This window comes from Mytilus galloprovincialis, chromosome 4, assembly GCF_965363235.1.
Source record: "Mytilus galloprovincialis chromosome 4, xbMytGall1.hap1.1, whole genome shotgun sequence".
NCBI classification, from domain to species: Eukaryota; Metazoa; Mollusca; class Bivalvia; order Mytilida; family Mytilidae; genus Mytilus; species Mytilus galloprovincialis.
This window is the reverse complement of record NC_134841.1, coordinates 14,845,747-14,868,944: the sequence shown is the minus strand read 5'-3', so window position 1 is coordinate 14,868,944 and position 23,198 is coordinate 14,845,747. Positions and strand designations below refer to the sequence as shown.

General features: G+C 32.4%; 1 protein-coding gene across 3 annotated transcripts in view; it reads right to left on the bottom strand.

Moving 5' to 3' along the window:
• The window catches only part of LOC143071436 (double-stranded RNA-specific adenosine deaminase-like), a 46,896-nt gene that overhangs the window by 21,000 nt on the left and 2,698 nt on the right, over positions 1-23,198 (bottom strand). For all 3 annotated transcript variants that reach the window (XR_012976903.1, XM_076245702.1, XM_076245703.1), the window contains exons 2-12: positions 22,361-22,442; positions 20,921-20,987; positions 19,139-19,236; positions 13,772-13,893; positions 13,195-13,339; positions 8,882-8,988; positions 8,349-8,493; positions 5,897-6,027; positions 2,534-2,672; positions 1,563-1,740; positions 980-1,073 (exon numbers count right to left, since the gene is read on the bottom strand). Coding sequence is in view for 2 of the 3 variants with exons in the window: in XM_076245702.1 (XP_076101817.1) it covers positions 980-1,073; positions 1,563-1,740; positions 2,534-2,672; positions 5,897-6,027; positions 8,349-8,493; positions 8,882-8,988; positions 13,195-13,339; positions 13,772-13,893; positions 19,139-19,236; positions 20,921-20,987; positions 22,361-22,372 (1,238 nt within the window). In the remaining variant the exon portion in view is untranslated. The remainder of the gene's footprint in view (positions 1-979; positions 1,074-1,562; positions 1,741-2,533; positions 2,673-5,896; positions 6,028-8,348; positions 8,494-8,881; positions 8,989-13,194; positions 13,340-13,771; positions 13,894-19,138; positions 19,237-20,920; positions 20,988-22,360; positions 22,443-23,198) is intronic.

Genomic DNA, 23,198 nt, shown 5'->3' with positions numbered 1-23,198 from the left:
TCAATTAAAAAGATTCATCTTATAACAATTTACTACCAAATAGAATACATTGTAACATACACATTACTGTATATTTATATCTATATATTTATAATTTGAATCCCATAGGATTTTATTTTGTCCCATGGGATATTAAAAATCCCATGGGATAATAATAATCCCATGGGATTTTTTTGTCCCATGGGACAACAAATATCCCATGGGACTACAATTATCCCATGGGACCAAAAAAAATCCCATGGGATTTAACCAAAATCCCATGGGATAATGGTAAATCCCATGGGATTTTGCCCTGTCCCATGGGATATTGAAAATCCCATGTTTTTATAAATCAAATAGAAAAATAAATATAATAGTAACAGTAGAAAACCAATGAAATTATTGAATCCCATGTTATTCCGCACATTTTGGTTATATTCATGACATTGTAGCTCTTATTTGAGGCGGCGGCGGATTTGCAAATGAGTGTTTTGCAAATTTAAAGTGTCCAGTGTTAATAATTAAGCCATATACGTACATTTCTCTAAAAAATACTACAACTGACTATAAGACTTGTACATTTGACAATGATCAATTTGTATTTTATCTAAAGATAAATCCTCTCACTCTACATCTTTTCTTTTAGAAAATAAAACATCACAGAATTAAATAAATTTAAAAGTGCAGAAGCCGGTATTTGAGTGAAAGAACAAATGTTGATACAATAATTTGGAGTATGTTTTACATGTTTAAGGTTCTTTGAAAGATTTTTTATATTGCATTGATTTTCATTTTTTTTTATGTTGCATTATCAATAATGGAGGTATTAACAAAAATGTTCTTTGTCTAAAATTCCATTACAAATAAATCGTTATAGAGGGTTTAATTCTCCTATATGTGATATTCAACACATTTGGATAACTTTTTTAATGATGAATAATTTATACCTGAATGAGAAAAAAATTATTTGCAACTTTTAAAAAATCTGTATGGAAAATACCTTTGAAATCCTCTTTTAGCAATAATTTCAGCATGAGAGTCAATAACAGTTTCTCCGTTATATCCCAAAGATTCCTCATCCACAAAAACATTACCTATAAAAATAGTATAAAATAGAAATATATAAAAAAAATAATATGTAATACTTAAAAACTCTTCGGAAATAAGAACAGTCTTATACTCTTTTTAGCCATGTCGTGTTCGGTTTATTTTCGACTAAAAGTTTGAATGTGCTGGCATTTGAGTATCTTTCGCCTCTCTTAAATTGTTGCGCTAGTAAGTCTATTTATCAGTTCTGAGTTTTTATACCTAGAATACGTTTTGATAATATCTCTATTGCAAGGATTTGTATAGTAAATCCTTGTACATTGTATATGATGAAATTCAATGTACTTTTTTTAATACTCAAACTGGGAGAGATATGATAAAAAATATGTGTGATTAGTTTTCATGATGGTGTGTACTGTATCATTTCAATTCTTCATACAACTTTACATAGAAAAACGATCAATAAAAATCGTGGGCCATTTGCGGCCTCAGAATTTTTTTAATTTCTTGTTTTATTCTAGAATGTATAGTCTTACCAGACCCAAGACTAAGGACAGTTTTCTGACCAGTCAGACAATTCTCCATAATAACCGATGCTACTACCGACTCTTTATCGATACTAACGATGACGTTGTGTGTTACTGATTCAAATGTTTTACGAGTGATCATCGCTAGTTCATCATAAGGTGGCAAGCGTACATATCTGGGGAAATTCTACAAAAAAAAAAGTTACATAAAATAAAAATGTGAAAAAGGATTATGTCAAAGAAGAATAATGAGTTTTTATAACTCGTTAAAATTTTACCTTTAATAGTAGTATTGTTGTCTAGCTCATAACACTTATGAAGATATGATGTTTTATATGAATATGGTAAAATAGACACTCACATGTCACCGTATATATGTCTTTTGTGCAATTTTATGATATCGCCGAATGAAATTAAGATAGAGGTGCCAGCACTTATATTTAAGTGCAAGAAAAAATATATTATTCCGCGTCGATATGTTTGAACATGTTTAAGACACTTCAAAAAATATTTGATATTGCATTTTAGTCGTGGAGTAATGACATGTACAATTATTAAATTCGGTAGTTTTCTTTTAGTTTCGTGTTAGACTGTTATACCAGGCATAGAGGAAACACAAAGGTAGTAGACTATGACAAGTCTACGTTATACCCTAGCAAATACTAGTAGTTTGTTATGTTAAATAAAATATGACAAGGAAATTTGATGTGATTGCTAAAAAGAAAACTATCCACCATGACACAATGATGTTGATTGAGCAACTAGCCCCTTATTTATAGTGTATGAATAAATGTGTTATATAGCGAGACCTGGTTATAACTTTATTTGAATTAACGACTGATAAATACAAAATTGACGGTGGGTTTAGTAGTTGATTATCCCCCAGGCAGGAAAGTATGCAAAAATAGTGACGCTCTCTTGAATCCGGCCATCAATGATTTTAAGATCAAACCATCAAGTAGATGGTAAATTTTACTAACCATTCTAGGATAACAATCCCCACATTCTTCTGATATCTGTTGTACAGCTTTGTTTGCAGCGTCCAGTTCTGCCCTTTGTAGACTAGTCCCAAATCCTGATGATACCATTTCACCACCAATGTACAGGTCAACTTCAAATCTGAAAATATTTGTTATCAGTAAATTAATGTGTACAAACATTTTTTCAAAGATTCCCTTCAGGTCATTATTTTAAGTACCATTCTCACAGTCTCTCAACTTACCAGTACTGTCAGAGATCAAACATAGTTTCTTTGGTGGATTAGACATAAGAAATAGTATGTAGTATTACTCTGGAATTGTATTTTTTTTTTTATTCGTTTGATGACAGTGGCGGGGGAGGGGGGTCCAGGGTTGAACCCCCCTCATTTTGTTTGGACGAATAATGCATTTAAATATTTGAATAGGGACATATAGTCGGATCCCCCTTTATCCTGGGTTAGACACCCTCTTTTAAAAATGGCTGGATCCGCCCTGACTGTATACATACAAGAAGGTGTTACTACTACTACCAGTATTGAAGCACTGCAACGCAGTCGGTCTCATTCTGTTGACAGACTTTTAATATCAGTTACATACTCGGTTTGGGTTTTTATGATTTTACTTTTTCTAAGGTTTATTCTGTATTATAATAGTACTAACGGTACCAACTTTACTACACACTTTCCGCGTTTCTAATATCAATGTCTATCTTTACGTATGCTATAGATGGTAAAGCAGATCCAATAAATAAGATGTTAAAAACTTACTAGTAATGTCAGTATGTTTGCATTAAACGAAATCCAAATGTAGGAAATTATACAGTACCTGATTGCCTTTTTTAAAAATAATTACTTTTATTTCGTGCTCATTATTTTTTTGTCTGCGTTTTCGACTGCCATTTAATTGTAATGACAGATTTTGATCAGGGTTAAATATCAAATCTGCCTGTATGATGTTCTATATTGTCATAGGTTTTTAAAATGTCAACTCTCAGTCCGAAAGTAAGCCATTATAGGTCAAACTTCGGCTTTCAACACGGAGCCTTGGCTCACACCAAACAGCAAGCTATAAAGGTCCTTAAAAATGACAAGTGTAAAACCATGCAAATAGGAAAACCAACGGTATAATATATATTCTATACTATTAAACGAGAAGACCTCATTTTGTGTGTCGCTTCTCTTCTTTCCATAATCTAAAATTAATCAACACGAGTCTGTGTCCTATAGGTACAGTGCATTGTCGCATTTGTCATCCATTCATATGATTATTCAGATTGAGCTATTTTGGGAGAAAAACGAGAAAAAAGGCATCTGGATATTGTCCCGTCATTGGACGAAATTTTAAGTCTGATTAGACTTCCGGTTTGCGTTTTTCTGTATACTTTGAACATACATAAACTAAGATTAAAGTGTATTTTTAGAATTCTATCTGCTATCATTTTCAAGTTTACTATCCACGGCGGTCACAGAGTTTATTAAATAAAGAGGGTCTGTATACTATCTCAATGACCACCATGGATCGATTAGTAAACTTAGAATTGAAAGTAAATACACTCTATTTATAAAGTAATGAATGTTATTAAGATACAGATAAGCGCTAAAATTATTCATGTGAATTTTGATACCTTTTCTGAAATTCTCCAGTCATTAAATCTTTTACACAATTCATTGATTACAAAAAAAAGAAGATGTGGTATGATTGCCATGTTGAGACAACTCTCCACAAGAGACCAAAATGACACAGAAATTAACAACTATAGGTCACCGTACGACCTTCAACAACGAGCAAAGCCCATACCGCATACTCAGCTTTAAAAGGCCCCGAACTGACAATGTAAAACAATTCAAACCAGAAAACTAGCGGCCTTATTTATGTACAAAAAATGAACGAAAAACAAATATGTAACACATAAACAAACGACAACCACTGAATTACAGGCTCCTTACTTAAATGTTCATTACATACTACATGTATTATGTTCATATTGAAATTGATAGAAAACCAAAAACTGGGAATTTGGGAAATAAAGGAGGAGGGATAAAAAAAAACAACATTTTCCTGTCCCCAGTAACCTATGACTTATGATACTTTTGCTGAAATTCTCCAGTCATTCAATATTTTACCAAAATTCTTCCAACAACACTTTACATACTTTAAACTACGCTCTGAATGCCCGCAATTTTGCGGGTGTCTTCTAGTATATATAATAAAGGGCTGCGCTTTAGCACATGATACGCCCGTTGCTCTTTTACTTGTCTTTTATGCTTTAAATGAATTTATATGATCAACTAGAAATATATATACAAATCAAAAGGGATGTTACATTAATATATTCACCAAAGTTTCATAAAATCCCCCTTTTTTAAGTATAAAAATTCATTACTTAAGAAAACGTAAAATCTAAAATTTATGAAAATGGAAAGAGAGCTCCTTATGTCAATAGATATAAACAAATTATCAAAGTTGCATAAAATTTTGTGAAAGTGTTAGTTATTGTCCCAAAATTGGAAAATCCCCCCCTTTTTAAGCATAAAAATTCATAACAGGGAAATGTAAAATCTCAAATTTATAAAAATTGAAAGGGAGCTTACATCAATAGATATAAACAATTCACCAAAGTTTCATGAACATTGGTGAAAGCCTTTTTGAGTTATTGTCCGAAGTGTTGAAAATACCCCTATTTTTTTTATGAATAAAGCCCCATAAATCCAAAACTTAAAATCTCAAATTTATAAAAATTGAAAGGGAGCTTACATCAATAGATATAAACAATTCACCAAAGTTTCATGGACATTGGTGAAAGCCTTTTTGAGTTATTGTCCGAAGTGTTGAAAATCCCCCTTTTTTTATGAATAAAGCCCCATAAATCCAAAACTTAAAATCTGAAATTTATAAAAATTTAAAGGGAGCTTACATCAATAAATATAAACAATTCACCAAAGTTTCATGGACATTGGTGAAAGCCTTTTAGAGTTATTGTCCGAAGTGTTGAAAATCCCCCCTTTTTTATGAATAAAGACTCCATAAATCCAAAACTTAAAATCTGAAATTAAAAAAAACGAAAGGGAGCTTACGTCAATAGATATAAACAATTCACCAAAGTTTCATGGAAATTGGTGAAAGTGTTTTTGTCTGAAGTGTGGACGACGGACGGACGGACGGACGGACAACGGTATACCATAATACGTCCCGTCTAAAAGACGACGGGCGTATAAAAACAAGAAATGAGAAACACTTCAACAAACGACAACCACTGACATTCAGGTTCCTAACTTACAACAGATGCAAACAAATGCAGCGGGTCTAACCGTGTTAATATTAATATTTAAAGGAGCGAAAATGAATGGAATTGCGTTATGATACCTTAAATCATGGTCCGGGCCATATTTGTCAGCCTGTTCATAAGAGATAGATTTCCGTCTCGACTGGACCCAATCATTGAGTATACACTTTGCATCTTTTGGAATGGCATGACAGTTCTCATCGTTGCTATCCTAAAAAAGAATGTGAAAATGTCTTTGCTTACTTTATTTTTCCTGCTATTCTCGCTTTTAACATGTGCAATCATAAAGACAAAAAGGACTTTAAAAACATTCATCGGTCATGTCTTAGATATAAAAGCTTTAGTTTGCGTGTTGTTTGTATACTATAGTATGTTTAAATGTTGTTATTTGTCCTGTTAACCTGTATTTTCTTTCAAACTTTCATTTCATATCATGTTTAAAGGTTAACGAATCCATAAGCACCCTGTGCATTTTATGAATTGGTGAAGTTAGACAGAGACGTTAACCATCAAGCTACTGTAAAATGCATATTTACCGGATATTTCTCTTAAATTATTTTGATATGCTTTTAAATACTACATGTGTGTGTCATTGGTGAATAAATAGTGGCAGACTCTTCCGGAGCATGCCATGCCGTTTCCGTTTTATCTTCGACCAACGAATTGTTTGTGTGCTGTTGTTTATAAACTAGAGGCTCTAAAGAGCCTGTGTCGCTCACCTTGGTCTATGTGAATATTAAACAAAGGACACAGATGATCGATTCATGGCAAAATTGTGTTTTGGTGATGGTGATGTGTTTGTAGATCTTACTTTACTGAACATTCTTGCTGCTTAAAATTATCTCTATCTATAATGAACTTGGCCCAGTAGTTACAGTGGAAAATGTTAGTAAAAATTACAAATTTTATGAAAATTGTTAAAAATTTACTATAAAGGGCAATAACTCCTTCGGGGGTCAATGAACCATTCTGGTCATGTTGACTTATTTTTAGGTCTTACTTTGCTGTACATTATTGCTGTTTACAGTTTATCTCTATCTATAATAATATTCAAGATAATAACCAAAAACGGCAAAATTTCCTTAAAATTACCAATTCATGGGCAGCAACCTAACAACGGGTTGTCCGATTCATCTCAAAATTTCAGGGCAGATGGACCTGATAAACAATTTTACCCATTGTCAGATTTGCTCTAAATGCTTTGGTTTTTGAGATATAAGCCAAAAACTGCATTTTTCCCTTATGTTCTATTTTTAGCCATGGTGGCCATCTTGGTTGGTTGGCCGGGTCACCGGACACATTTTTAAAATTATATACCCCAATGATGATTGTGGCCAAGTTTGGTTTAATTTGGCCCAGTAGTTTCAGAGGAAAAGATTTTTGTAAAGATTACTAAGATTTACGAAAAATGGTTTAAAATTGACTATAAAGGGCAATAACTCCTTAAGGGGTCAACTGACCATTTTGGTCATGTTGACTTATTTGTAAATCTTACTTTTCTGAACATTATTGCTGTTTACAGTTTATCTCTATCTATAATAATATTCAAGATAATAACCAAAAACAAAAAAAAAAAATCCTTAAAATTACCAGTTCAGGGGCAGCAACCTAACAACGGGTTGTCCGATTCATCTGAAAATTTCAAGGCAGATAGATCTTGACCTTATAAACAATTTTACCACATGTCAGATTTGCTCTAAATGCTTTGGTTTTTGAGATATAAGCCAAAAACTGCATTTTACCCCTATGTTCTATTTTTAGCCATGGCAGCCATCTTGGTTTGTTGGCCGGGTCACCGGACACATTTTTTAAACAAGATATCCCAATGATGATTGTGGCCAAGTTTGGTTTAATTTGGCCCAGTAGTTTCAGAGGAGAAGATTTTTGTAATAGATCACGACGACGGACACCGGACGCCAAGTGATGAGAAAAGCTCACTTGGCCCTTCGGGCCAGGTGGTGAGCTAAAAAGAAGATGTGGTTTGATTGCCAATGAGAAAACTCTCCACAAGTTTGTCTGTTGATCTTTTCGTTTTTAGCCATGGTGTTTATTTTCGACTTATGGGGTTGTATGTTCCTAAGGTATCGTTCATCTCTTTTTTATTCGATTCATGATATTAGGAATAAACAATTTTTCATGCTTTCAAAATAGGACAATATAACAACGGAATCCAGTAGTTAAATTGTAACACATGAACAATGTTGATATCACTACTCATAACTAGAAAAACATGCCAATTTCTTTCTTTTGTTTTATGAATACAAGAAGTAGTCAGCAAAACAAAAGTCAGCAACACAAAAACACAAAAAACACCACAAAAGGAGCAAGGGACAACTACAAACGATTGTATATAATAAGTGAAACACTATAAAGCCGTTGTGAATGAATTAAACAGGCACTACGAAAGCTTGAAACAATTATATACAAATAAAAAAGAACAACTCGTTAAAGGCTACAACTAAAAGTTCAGTAGATTTAACGATTGTTTTCTTTATCTTTTCATAGCTTGTCATTTACTTGTACATAACAAACCTGATCTGAAATATCAGAAAAACTAAGTCTTCCTTCATCAATTTGTTCCAATATTTGTCGTGCCGCGGATCGTTCTGCATTCTGTATGCTATTGCCCGTTCCTATTGCGCACGGTGTATCGGTTATAAAGAGCTGTACTGTAAATCTGCAGGTACATTGTAAAAAAGAAGTTTGAATTAATTTCAATAGCCATAAGCGACAAAAACTATTATAAACAAAATAATTTCATTGAAGCAGAACTAAACAAACGAACCGTGTTTTTTGTAGTTAAATTATCATCAAGCTGCTGTATTACAGTTTGGTCATCCAAATTTATTTAAAGCATCGAACGTATTATATATAAGCTGCGGACAATATGATCAATTAGATACTAATAATTATGCCTAAGGTGTAATTTGTAATTTTGAAAACTAGAAAGTAAATGGTACGATAAAATACTTGTAAAGTATCACTATTTATGTAAAATACAGAAAAATCATGTTCAAATGAAAATGGCGAAAAGAATACTATTTTAGCAAAATCAATATACTAACGTTGGTTCATGAGCAGGACCTGTCCTTGATATTTCAATGTATTTGCTATTCCTGATATGGCGCTCCTGTAATTTCTCATTTAACTGTGATTTCGGATCAGCTTCAATCTAAATAGGTAAGTAATGATAGAATTATCAAATGTTATAAAATTAGAGAATGCACCTGGTTCGTTAATTCTAAATGTAGATCATGGATATTATCAATATCAAACTAGTCACCAAGTCGACTTCAATAATGGTACATAAAAATATTCTGATCCCCTAAGTATTTGATGGAGAAAAAAATATTCTCTTCAAGCAGAGGACCAGAATCCAGAACTTCCCCATGCCTTATAGTGTTAAGTTTTAAACCAAATAGTTTGATTAATAGCGATGAAAAACGAAATAAAATTGTTAGCGCTTAGCGATTTTATTTTCACTTCGACAAAACAACCACATCTCCACTTTTGAAGCTACATTGTTGCTTCCTTATACAACGTTTGGACTATAATTCTTGTAAAAAGTATATGCATTTATCCATATGATAAACGTAGATCCGTTAGGGGCCCTAAATCAACCACTGTTTATAAATAGCAAATAAAAGGAAAAGGGATTTTTTTTGCATTAAGGTATATCATTGTTCCGTATTTGTTATTTGTGCATTTTTAAGTTATAGTACGACAATCAATTTTGAGCAAAGTAAAAGAAACAGGTACGTCCAGTCAGAATGGGACGCGAAAAGAGAGTGAGTGCCACGCTGTCAGCTGCATGATGTTTTTTTTTACCATTTTTGGCGATACACCAATGTTGAACTCGAAAAACAAGTACAATGTAAAACGCTGAATTTTAAGTAAAGCATTCACCTACGGAACTGAATATTTGAAAGTCAAGTATATATAAGAATCGAAACAATTGAAGAGGTGTTTGGCCAAAGTGAAGTTAAACATATCAAAATCCATCTTGAAGGGCTACTTCGCCCGAGGGAGTTGAATTTCTTTGTAATTTGTATGTAAACAACCTATTTTAAATTATAGATTTTTGCTTGCCAGTGACAAATATTTAGTGAATGTTCAGGAAAAAATTAGCAATAAATACAACAGGGAGGGATTGTGCTTGTTATTCATATGATGAAGACATAATCTTTCAATTAGTTTAATTGAGGTCTGGAGCTGGCATATGTCAGTAACTGCTAGCTTAATATATAGTAGTCCTTTGTTAATTTATTATCATTGTCATTTTGATTAAAATTGAGAATGGAAATGAGAAATGTGTCACAGAGACAACAACCCGACCAAATAAAAAACAACAGCAGAGGGTCACCAACAGGTCTTCAATGTAGCGAGAAATTCCCGCACCCGGAGGCGTCCCTCAGCTGGCCCCTAAACAAATATATACTAGTCCAGTGATAATGAACGCCATACTAATTTCCAAATTGTACACAAGAAACTAAAATTATAATAATACAAGACTAACAAAGGCCAGAGGCTCCTGACTTGGGACAGGCGCAAAAATGCGGCGGGGTTAAACATGTTTGTGAGATCTCAACCCTCCCCCTATACCTCTAACCAATGTAGAAAAGTAAACGCATAACAATACGCACATTAAAATTCAGTTCAAGAGAAGTCCGAGTCTGATGTCAGAAGATGTAACCAAAGAAAATAAACAAAATGACAATAATACATAAATAACAACAGACTACTAACAGTTAACTGACATGCCAGCTCCAGACTTCAATTAAACTGACTGAAAGATTATGATTTCATCATATGAACATCAGGCACAATCCTTCCTGTTAGGGGTTTAGTATCATACCATCATAACATATATGAGAAGAACATAACCCGTGTCATGCCAACAACTGTTTTTAGAATAAATGTGTTTAGTTCCGATGCAAAGACCTTATCAGTGACTCAATATTAACGCCAAAATATGCAATCTTTAATGATTAGTTTCTTTTGTTTCCTATTCTGACATAGGACTTGGCGTAATGTGCGTATTGCTGTGTATTTGTTTATTCTACATTGGCTAGAGTTATACGGGGAGTGTTGTGATCTAAAAAAAAATATATTTAACCCCGCCGCCTTTTTGCGCGTGTCCCAAGTCAGGAGCCTCTGGCGTTTGTTAGTCTTGTATGTTTTTTAAATTTCAGTTTCTTGTGTATAATTCGGAGTTTACTATGACGTCCATTATCACTGAACCATCAATGAACCATCAATGAACCATCACTAAACCAGTACACTTTTTGTCTAGGGGCCAACTGTGGGCACGTCTAGCACAACGTTCATTGCGACACCATTAATTAAGTATTCCTTCCGTATCATTACTTGGAACTGAAATCAATCATAAGAGGCAATATATTATCGTCATGCAATCGATAAAAAAGAAACCAAAACGTTTTTAGTTGCATGCGACCGAAGCGATTTGTCCGGATCTAACTTCACCAGGAACGTCAAAAAGGCGAATAATACTATTTGGCCTACTGCTAGTTGGTCAGTTTTCACTGTTACTTCTAAATGTTGGGCACTGGAGACACCAAACAGCTCTATATTATTTATCTGAAACGCTAAACTTATATCAACTTATTTGATGCTGGTTTAAATCGGTTTAATTTTTTTTTTAAACAGATCCACAACCTTAAAATTTCAGGATACTGTTATCCCATATGATGTCTAATATGTTTTATAAAAAAAAAGACTTCTTCCTTGGTGGGCGTAAAAGGGGGGTATCTGCACGGAAGAACGCGAAATAACAATGTCATTTCACGATGAACGAACAAGTAAGACGTCTTGCACGTTAATCTTTTAACTGATTTCACGAAACACGGTGAATAACGAACGTTTTTCACGGCAGCACGTGAAATAAAAATGGCAAAACACATTGCACGAAAATAACCCTTTACCACCCTCTTCTTTTAATTATTCAGTTATTTTGTAATTAAAAATGATTTGATATGTATTTCGTGCTATTTATTCCTTACTAAGAATGGTTATAGTCAGAGCCGTGTTTACAGGTATCCCTCTTTTCGCCCCTTTTCTATTTTTGATATCTTAATCAAAAATTCAAAAATCAAAATTTCAAAAAGTGAAATAATCAAAATTGCACGTTAGGTTTTGCATTTTTAAAGTTTGATCAAATTTCTAAACTATCAAATTTAAAAACGATTTTTAGAATTTTAATAAATTAATTATTTGGTGAAAATTTCAAAATTTCAAAACTTTTACCCAATTTGAAATTTTGATATTTTAAAACTTTGATCAAAATTCCAAAAATCTAAAATTTGTAAACTTTTTAAAACTTTGAATTGATAAGTGTTACACGGACCAAGTTCGTCATTCAAGGGTAATTTCTTCTATAAGAATAAGCTAACAGAATCGGCTCTATTGACCTACTTGTATATCTTGTATTGCAGATGTTAATGTTTAGTATAATTTCTCTTTCAAACAGAATATTTTATAGATTTTAAATGATATTTAAAGGCAATGACTTTATCATTTTTTGTCATATTAAAACGGCAGGTAGATCTTGATATCCTGAACATTTCGACCACGTGGAGATTTTCTGTAGCGGTTTCCAAGAAACTTGACAATACAGAAATGCATTTATCCTTATATTTTATTTTTGGCCATATTTGTTTCGAGCGCACTCATTCAATATTCTTTTGATAATATACCAGACTGCTGATTCAGTACAAGTTTGGTTCCACTGGCCTAGTAGTTTCATGGGCGAACAATGTGTATAAAGTTAACGGACGAATAGGGACGACATAAGACGGATACAAAGAGATTTCAATAGCTCACACTGGTCAAAACTCTGTTTTTTCTGACAAATGATATGATTTATTAGAATGATCAAATATTTTATGCAACAATGAAACCAGCAGATGGGCGATTGTACGCCACAACCGGTTTTTTTTAATCTAATGTATTTTAAATAGATGGACAGGATGGATCAGGGATGTTCTAACATTGTAAAATGATACAAACGGCTACTTATGTTTTTGAATTCCTCAGCTTTCTACACAAAATACATGTAAACGGAATAGGTGAAGTGAAGTATACACAACTATACATTCTGTAAAACTCTAAAAGGCTACCATACTAATTATTTGATTTATGTACTCTTGTTCAAACTGAGACATTTGACAATTAATTCATTTCTTTGACATACATGATCCCTTTTATTATGAACACAATTATGTAATTGTTATATGCTTTAATGAGACAGCAAAGATTTACGCAAATTGAAACTTGCCTCATAAACACATACCTAGAAAACATTCGTAATAAAAAAAAACAACAACTATAAATACAATATAATGAAACATAGAATAATTACTCCGTTTCTGGTAAAAGCAATAAAATCTGTATTAATCCCGAGTTGTTGAACCGCAGAAATAGCTGCTCGTTGCTGTGCTTCCTTCTTTCTGGACCCAATACCAGTCCCACACAGTGCACCATCAATACATACATTTACCTTAAAACTGAAAATTAGATCCGGAATGATTAAAGCAACAATTATTTAGAAAACTATTCTGAAGAAACAAGAGAAAACGATAAAGTCTAAATGCAGGGGTCGATCCAGAATTCTTGAAAAGGAGGTTCCAAACCTAGGATAAAGGGGAGAAGTTCCAATCATATGTCCAAATTTAAATGCATTGATCGTCTATAAAAAAAATAAAAAAAATGGGAGTTCCAATCCCCCGAACACCCCGGATCCGCCCCTGCGATGGTAGCAATCAAATTGAAGAAGGTATGACGAAAAAAAAACTTAAACACAATCAATACTTTCAACCTTATTTAGATGCAACGTAGCTAAATTAAAAACATTACTTCAATATATATCGAGTATTTCGAATTGTAAAGAAAATATATTAAATAATGAATATGAATTGTCATATACAAATGTTACTCACCACTTTTCATGATCCGGGCCACTTTCCTGTGCGATAGTATACTCTATTACTTTCCCTTTTCGTTGTTTCCATTCATTAAGAGTACATTTGGCATTCATGACGTCGTCCCTTGATGTTATATTCTGTCAATCAAATTCATATTATCTTATATAAATAAACAGTAAAACTTACATCTTCAATACATCACTATTTACATCTTACCTCAAAAATAAATATTCATTTACACAATACGTGATTTTTAAAGTGCCCCGAGGAGTAATACAAATATTAAAACATATATATTTGAATTTCCTTGTTTATTTTGATTTTAGACTTCGGTTCTCATTTTCCTCGTTGTTCAGTATATTACTATAATTTTCCTCGTTGTTCAGTATATTACTATATTTATTATTACAACTTATTTTGGATATAACTGTTGATTAAAGGGATCTTACACGTCGGTTACATAATATATTTTGTGGTTGATGATTATTCACGGGAAAATATTGCATTTTGGTTATCAAATGTCATCATTGTTCAGTTGCTAACATATATAAACAAGATTAGCTTTTTAAAAAAGCTGAGGTCATTCGATTGGCATTTTGTGAATAAACGAATGATAATTATTTTAAAAATATGTGTTTTGGAAATGTTTTTTAAAAAAGTTTTTAAGTTGTCATCTTCACATGTTTACCCTTCCAGCCCACCCAATGTTATATTTGTTTTTCTGAGAGTAAATGTTGGACCTTCAATGGTTATTGCATTGTTTTGTAATTTTTGTTCTATTATTTTTTGTCATTTCTCAATGTTTTGCATTGTTATAATGTCTTCCCTTCAGATGAAGGGAGTCATACTGTTTTAGTAGTTTTTCTTCTTCTCATACAACTTTGTCCAGAGTATAAATCTATCCTTTGACATTGACTTATCATATTTGGTAGGTGTATTAAATTGAGATGGTGTGTCAAACACCATTGATACCTTCATATCACCTTGACCTATGACCTTTAAATCAAATTAACAAACATTTGGGTAAACTTTCCACAAATGCAAAGATTCCCATCACCAACATACATTTTTAAACCTCAAGACTTGACACCGTTTTTATAGAGTCGTAATGACTAATTGCCTTTTTTTTACTAGAAATATCGATATATAATTAATTAACGATGTTTCGGGATTTTTTTAGCTAAGTTTTATTTTAGCAAGGGTCCGTTCTCAAAAGTCTCCCTATTTAAAAGTCTAGTTTTTGCTAGGTGCTCTTTTAAATTTTTACTGCGTTTATACGCAATGATAGGCATCTGTTTGAATATTGTTTTACAATATTCATCTCTTTGCAAAATTTGCCAATGTTTCTTAATAGCTCTGTTAAGATTTATAACTGTAGGGTTATATTTAGTTACTAGTGTAAGTGGAATTTCCCTTTGTCTAAAATTATCTGACAGAGTACTGCATCGTTTAATCTTGTATTTCACATCTTTAATGTTTTTTGCCGTTTCCAACTTATCATAGCCTCTATCTATAAGTTTATTCTTCAAAGTCAGAAGATGTTTGTTGAGATCAGTTTCGTTGCTATTGTTTCTTATGTGACGAATTGTTTCACCTGTAATAATACTTCTAAAAGTATGTTTAGGATGTGCACTTGTAATTGGGAGGTACTGATACGTTTCAGTTGGTTTGACATGTAACCTGATGTCAAGGACACCACTCGATTTAAAACGCTAATGTCGGTAAACAGGTAAATTGATAGCTGTGCGCGATCCCACAATGCAATATTAAAAGGCGAAAACAACCGTGATTGTGCAAATGTAAACCCCAGGTATGATTAAAGCTTTATAGGGACCATCTCAAAATCAAAATAAATTGCACGAAAGTGAAAGAACAATCTTGGCAAAAACAATCTTTTCATAGCGAAAACAGGTTGATTAGATAAAAAGATTCTTATTCATAAAAATATGTCGTAAATTCAACGCATTTTTTACATTTTAAAACAAATTTGTTTTTAGAAGCTCAGAAACAGAATACCCATATTTTCTTTCATTAGTAGGTCATGAGACAACGTAAAGTGTATATTTACATCATTGTCAACACATGCTACTTCGAAATAAAACGTAACTAATGATTCAGTATTTCACATAAAATATAATTTATATTTATCAATTATAACTTGTTTATATAAAAGTTTTTTTACATTTCCATATCGTATGCCAAATTGTCATCATATTACCGTTTTTGTATAAAGTATTCTTTATCATCAACACTTCACCGTCTTTTCTTTTATTAATAGATCATAACTCAACATAAAGTGTATATTTACATCAATGTCAACACATGCAACTTCGAAATAAAATGTAACTAATGAGATACTTTTTCACATAAAATATAATTTATATTTATCAATTATACTTGTTTATACAAAAGTTTGTTTCCACTTCCTTATCTTGTGCCAATTTGTCATCATATTAACATTTTTGTTTTTATCACCAACACTTCAACGTCCCTGACAGGAGACAAAATCAAGCGTCTAAACAGAAATTCGTCACTTTAAACGTTTTAAAGATTATATTTTCAAAGTAAAGTCTTGTCTATCTTTATATAGTCATTCGCCGACGCGAATGACAAATATACGTTATGGTAAAACATTTGATTTGAAAAATGTTTTTTTAAAGACTTTGAGTTTATTTTTGAACCGGAAGTATACTGTCTGGTCAGATAAACGATTATTTCGTTTTCAATTTTGTTTTAAAAGTAGTGAAATCATAAATATTAACGAAAACAGACTGACCCTTAAGTAAACACAGATGTGAGGCTTCAGGTGTCCCTATAGAAAACCATTTAGTACGTTCCCCATTTAGCTATAAACTATTTATGTCACCAGAACAAAAACAATTTTCTTTTACGTTTAAAAATACGTTTAGATTGTTGAAATATCTTTTAGCTTAAATTACCATCTGGGAGTTGACATAGGCGGATCCAGGGGGAAAGGGGGATGTTAGGCCCGGGCCCCCTTTCGTAGGAAAAAATTGGTTGATTATATCAATGGTAATCACTGAAGCATGACTGGAGCGGCCCCCACCTTTAGGTCAGTCAGCTGGGCACCGTTATGAAACGTTATGGAACCGCCACTGGTTGAAATATCCGTGGAGTTTTCAGATTTTCCAACAACTGATAAGTCTGCACCACAAATTATATATTCTTTATAATAAATATTTATCATCAATCCAAGAATTAGTTTTATCTAGTAGAATTTTTTTTGTCAAAAAGTACATTTCCTGTCCTTGGCATTTCTTACCATTCTATGTACCTTACTAAGTAAACTAACATATAGTTCGTTCATATGTTGTACTGTTACACCAATGTCCCAGGATAGGGGGAGTGGTTGGATCCGTTCATATGTTGTACTGTTACACCAATGTCCCAGGATAGGGGGAGGGTTGGGATCCGTTCATATGTTGTACTGTTACACCAATGTCCCAGGATAGGGGGAGGGTTGGGATCCGGCTAACATGTTTAACCCCGCCACATTCTGTATGTATGTGCCTCAAGTCAGGAGCCTGTAATTCAGTGGTTGTCGTAAACTTTGTTTTTGTGTTAACGTGATATTTGTTTTTCGTTCATTTTTTTGTACATAAATAAGGCCGTTAGTTTTCTCGTTTGTATTTTCATTGTCATTTCGGGGCCTTTTATAGCTGACTTTGCGATATGGGCTTTGTTCATTGTTGAAGGGAGTACGGTGACTGTCAATTTCTGTGTCATTTTGGTCTCTTGTGGAGAGTTGTCTCATTGGCAATCATTCAGCATCTTCTTTTTTTTATTATATTAGCAACTTGTCAAGCTATTAAGTTTACCAAAGAATGTTACTGACCAGTAATTAAAATTATAAAAACATAGTAATTTTAATAAGAACGACTTGTAAAATTACAAATGTACCAATAGTCCCCTTAATTAGTTCCAAATCACGGTAAGCTAGACTAAAGTACATCTACTAGGTATATATCTTTCAACGATGTACACATTATTATGATTATAACCATACATTGTTTTAAGTGACCTGCTTAATAAAGGCTTCCAGTCTTTTCATCCCAGTCCGCTTGAAATGTTTTTTACCTTCCAAATTTTAAATTCTCGGTGCCCTTTCAGTCATAGCCGTTCGTAAACTGTCCTCGCGGTCGATTAAAAAATAATTGGAATATAAACATAAAGAAACTCAACACTTACTTAGCTTGTCGTCCGGTAATATTTGTCGTTAAAAGAGGACAAACGATGTTTCCCATAAAATGAATTATTTTTTCCTTGTTAAATAAATTATTTTCTAACTTTACAATAGTAATGTACAAAATCTCACTAAAAGGAAGTTAAACTACTTTTACTCAAAATGAAAAATATTTATTTCAAATGATGATCATTGTATGAATGAGAAGGTATTGAGAAATGTCATGTTTGTTTTATAACTGCCTTCTTACATCTGAAGTGACATCACAGTTAATTATATGTTATATATCTAAATGTTAATCAAAGTATTGAAGTACTGAACATCGGATGGCCGCAAATTCTTGTGGATAGTCAATAGCAATTGTCTCAGAAAAAAGCACATTTCTATACCTTAAACTAAGGTTAATGTACAGAGATATATATATTTTTTCTGGGACAAGTTAGTGCGTGGATGATGAATAAATGACAGGAAATTCAACCTCATCGTAATAACTATTATATTGTAGTGATCGATACAAATCAGTATAATATATACGCTGGTTTGTTCTATATTATATTAATATAACAGTTACATGTATACATAATGTTCATCCATGTGTATATCATTCTATTCTTCTATTCTAATAATAGTGCAGTGAAAGTGCATGGTGGACACTCTTCTGTAAAAAAATCGATTTTTCTAACAGATTGGATTTGAGTAGCCTTTCATATTTTCCCGCTAAACCAATATTCCATGCAGAGTTTTCGGTCCTTACGGACCAGGGACTCTGCATGGGGAATTGCAGCAAAATGTTCTTGAGATATTCTTCCGCATGCGTTAACACAATTTTTCGGTACGTGTGCACATATATTGTCAATGATTTTTTACTTGTATATATATATATATATATATATATATATCTAACGACAAAACATTTTCATATTATTTAGTAATAATCTACACAAAAACATTTTTTTTTATCAGTAATCATTGAAGAGATTTATTTACAACAAACGATAAGGAATGTTATTTTACAAACCCAACACGAAAGTTATGTAATGAAAATCTAAGTAACAGCAATACATCGGAATGCCGCCATGGTCATCGCGACGATAAAAAGGGGAAGAGAAGAGAAGCGAAACAAATAATTGTCACCTGGTAGAAAGAAAATATTAAATTTACTATAATATACCACCTACGTGATTGTTAATGCAAAACTGCTGACTTGCATTAAACCTGACTCTTTTGTTTTCCTTGAACTCAGATGTTACTAATGTATTTGATTTTCTCTTCTGTCCTGAATTTTTATAAAATAGATTTTCTAAAAATTACATTATGTATTCACAACCTAGAAACATGTCATAAAGTATATTAAAGGCCAGTCTAAACTTTTACGTCAGACGGAAACTTATACATTGTACTTATATAATTGTTTATGATAGAGACAATTGATGGTCTTAATAGTTAAGTTTGGGGATTGTAATTCAAGAGGATCCCATGCAAAAGACACGAATTAACCTTCTTATGCAGTGTCGAATTAAAACACACCCTGCTGAATTATATAACCATCAAACGAAAGTGTCAACTTTAGTCATTTTCTCATTAAACGGTATTAAAACGTTTTCATTTAACACCAGAAAAAGACTTGTACAGGGCGTAGATTCTGTTTGCGCTAATTGGTACGACATTTTCGCCAATTTTGATACCGATGAGCACATTAGGAAATAAGTTCAAAATAACTTATCATTCGTTTGAGTTGGGTTCAAGAATACCTTTGCCCATGCAAAGGTGTTTTGATCAATGATTTCTACCAGTATATTAATCCATGTAGATGTAATTTAACTTCTATTTGCAAGTTTTGAAAAACGATAACATGTTTACCACATTTAAATTATTTATAATTTTTTTTACAAATGTAATTACAACAAGTTTCTGTTCAATGGCTCAAATGAAAGTTGTTATATTTTTTGAGATTGGTGCAAATGAAATACGACAGACCCTACATGCGTCCTCGAAGTAATAATGAAAAGTCGTCTGAAGTGTAAAGGTCGAGGATCGACAATAGATCACAATATGACAAATCAAATGAAATGAAAGGTCATTTTAATAGTTCAACGGTCAAGGAGATATCCAAAATAAGCTTATCACTCTCCATTACGAACTTAATACATGATTATCACACATTTGTAATAAAAAGATTTGTGTAGGGAACACGTCACTAAGACAGTAACCCGCTGATACAAAAACCATGACAGAACAGAGTTTCCTCCCAAGTTGCATGTATTTGTTTTTTTTTTTTTTTTTTAGAGGCAATCCATAAATATGTACTTTTGTGGATTATTTTACAAATATAAAAATGCAGTTGGCTGAAGAGCGCTTACCGCCAATGCAATTTTTCATTATTTACGAGGTGCATATAGGTCTTATCAAATTAAATAATTTTTTTGGACTGAATTTCAATCTTGTTTGAGATATTGCAAATATAAAACCTTTGATTTAAAATTGATAAAATCTGGAAAGAATGGTGCATTTGAGAGTGCTTAAAATGCAATTTTCCATAAAAAAGATATTTTTTTAAATTGATCTGCGTTATTTTCGGACGGGTCTGAGACGTTGCTGATAAAACCATTTGATGTAAAGTAGCCCCAAAATAGGTAAAAATCGATGAAAAATGGGAAAATCATCAAAATTGGGAATTTGCAAAGGACCGTAGCGAAAAAAGAAGTGAACCACCATATGATTTTTTCTTCACCAATTATTTTGTTACACTCTTATAAACCCAAAAATCAGGAAAAAAATTTTAATTCTAGAAATTTTTGGCTCCTCAGACGTGTACATCTTGAAATGATATCGACTCGCCTTTAATCTATACCAAAAGAAGTCGTCAATTTTCAAAAAGCAACTATATTTACGACAATGAATAAACGAATTATGCTGTCGTATTTTGCCATTGGAACATATTTAATTTAGATGAAACTCACCAAGCTTTGGGTAAAGTATAGCAACTCTGTGTTGTCGGCTCAGAAGTGGCCGTTGGTATAAAGGTGACTGAAAAAAATATCAAATATATATATAAAAAATTCAGCGAATATGAGGTAAGATTTTTTTTTAATTATATTTAAACCTTATCATCATACCTTTATATCACAGGATTTTCATTGGTTAATTGTGAAAAGTCACGACCTAAATCCCCTTTGATAAGTTCTAAATCAAAAAATGGTTTACTAACATTTCCAGAAATCCTGACGAAAGTCGGCAACACTAGATTTCTTGAAAACGGAAGTTTAGTTCTTCGATTGAATATACTATTTCTTTTCTAGAATACTTTATCAGTGTTGATTACTGAAGCAGTAAACGAGGTTTTTTTTCTGAAAGGTTGTTTTTATTCATTAATAGAAATTTAACACTCTCTATAAGTTATGTATACATAATCAGACTTAATGATAATAGAAATTACTAATTGAATCATTATTATGAAATAATTGACTAATTTTAAACAGTAATTTTACTATCATGTTAAAATTTGTATTACCTGTTTATTATTTTTTTTTTTTCATTATTGAGTTCATAATAGATATAGGAAGATGTGGTGTGAGTGCCAATGAGACAACTCTCCATACAAATAACAATTTAAAAAGTAAACATAAGGTCATTTAGTAAATGTTTGGACAAAATGATAAAGATTAACCCTATCATTGTTGTCAACACTGTGATATATAACTAGGGGAGATAATGACATATACATGTAGCAGTAGAGCTTTATTTTTCTTTAAAACTTGCAACCGTACCAGCTTCAAAACACACCAACGTTTTTTTTTTATTATTGGCAGAAAATTTAGAAGAAAAAGCCGGTTATGCGAAATTTTGCCAGAAGAGTCGAATAAAATATCCAATGTGTGTTGTAGATATAAAAAAGAAGATGTGGTAATTGCCAATGAGACAATCCTCCACTAGAGACCAAATGACACAAATTAACAACTATAGGTCACCATACCGCCTTCAACAAGGAGCAAAGCCCATACCGCATAGTCAGCTATAAACAAAAACTAAATGATAATGTAAAACAATTCAAACGAGAAAACTAACGGCCGAATTTATGTACAAAAAATGAACGAAAAACAAATAAATAACACATAAACATACGACAACCACTGAATAACAGGCTCCTGACTTAGGACAGGCACATACATACAGAATGTGGCGGGGTTAAACATAGTAGCGGGATCCCAACCCCCTAACCGTTGGACAGTGGTGTAACAGTATAACATAAGAACGAACTATAAAAATCAGTTGAAATTCCGCTAAACTCATCAGATGGATAAAAATACAAATACTACAAATACAAGTAGGGTTGTTAACAAGTCAAAAATAAAACTTAAGCGAATGTGTTCGATTAATTTGTTCCAACAGTTTATACTTACCGAAAAAGCCATTTTCAACGTTCACGTTGGATAGAAAGGATCTTTATAAAATATGCGTTTACTGCATGTACATTAATATAGGCTGAAATAAACAAATTTTAGATACAATATTATTTGAAATATACGACTATCAAATGGTAATTTATAAAATATATTATGCCTGGCTAGAAAAATTACCTAAAAACTGTTTTTAAGTTTATAGTTTCAAGTCATAATTTATTGCGCTAGGTGCATATAATTTAGGTAGCAAAAAACAATGCGATGATTTCAGAGTTCACTTTATTTATTTCATTTTATAGATAACGTCTGATATAGATCGTAAATATAATAATTTGATGCCTCAGATTTATGATTTCCTTTATTTCTCCCGGCTATAAACCAATGAAAACAGTCATATAGAATAGAGAATAAAAACATTATACAGCCTGCAACACATAGCTGAGAGGGTGATAGAGCAGATTGTTGCCCCGAGAAAACATTGTCAACTGAGGCGAAGTCTTGAAAATTGCTCAGGCTATCTATGGTTTATTTTTCTTCAATTAGCATATTGAAAACAATAATTATGATTGCAAAAGGGAATAAATAATTTAAACATGATGTTCAAAACCCCAAAACAATACATGGCAAAATGTAAATGCAAATGTTCAATACTCAAATACTTGTTAACTTGATATATTCGAACTGGTAGCTGAAATAGAACAGGTTTTGCTTACAAATTCCGTATATCATCAGGTTATCGGAATTCCAATGGGGACTAACTGTGCACCACTTATTGCGGACCTTTTTTGTATTGCTATGAGTTACAATTTATGACAAAAATCAGGAAAGACCCATCGAA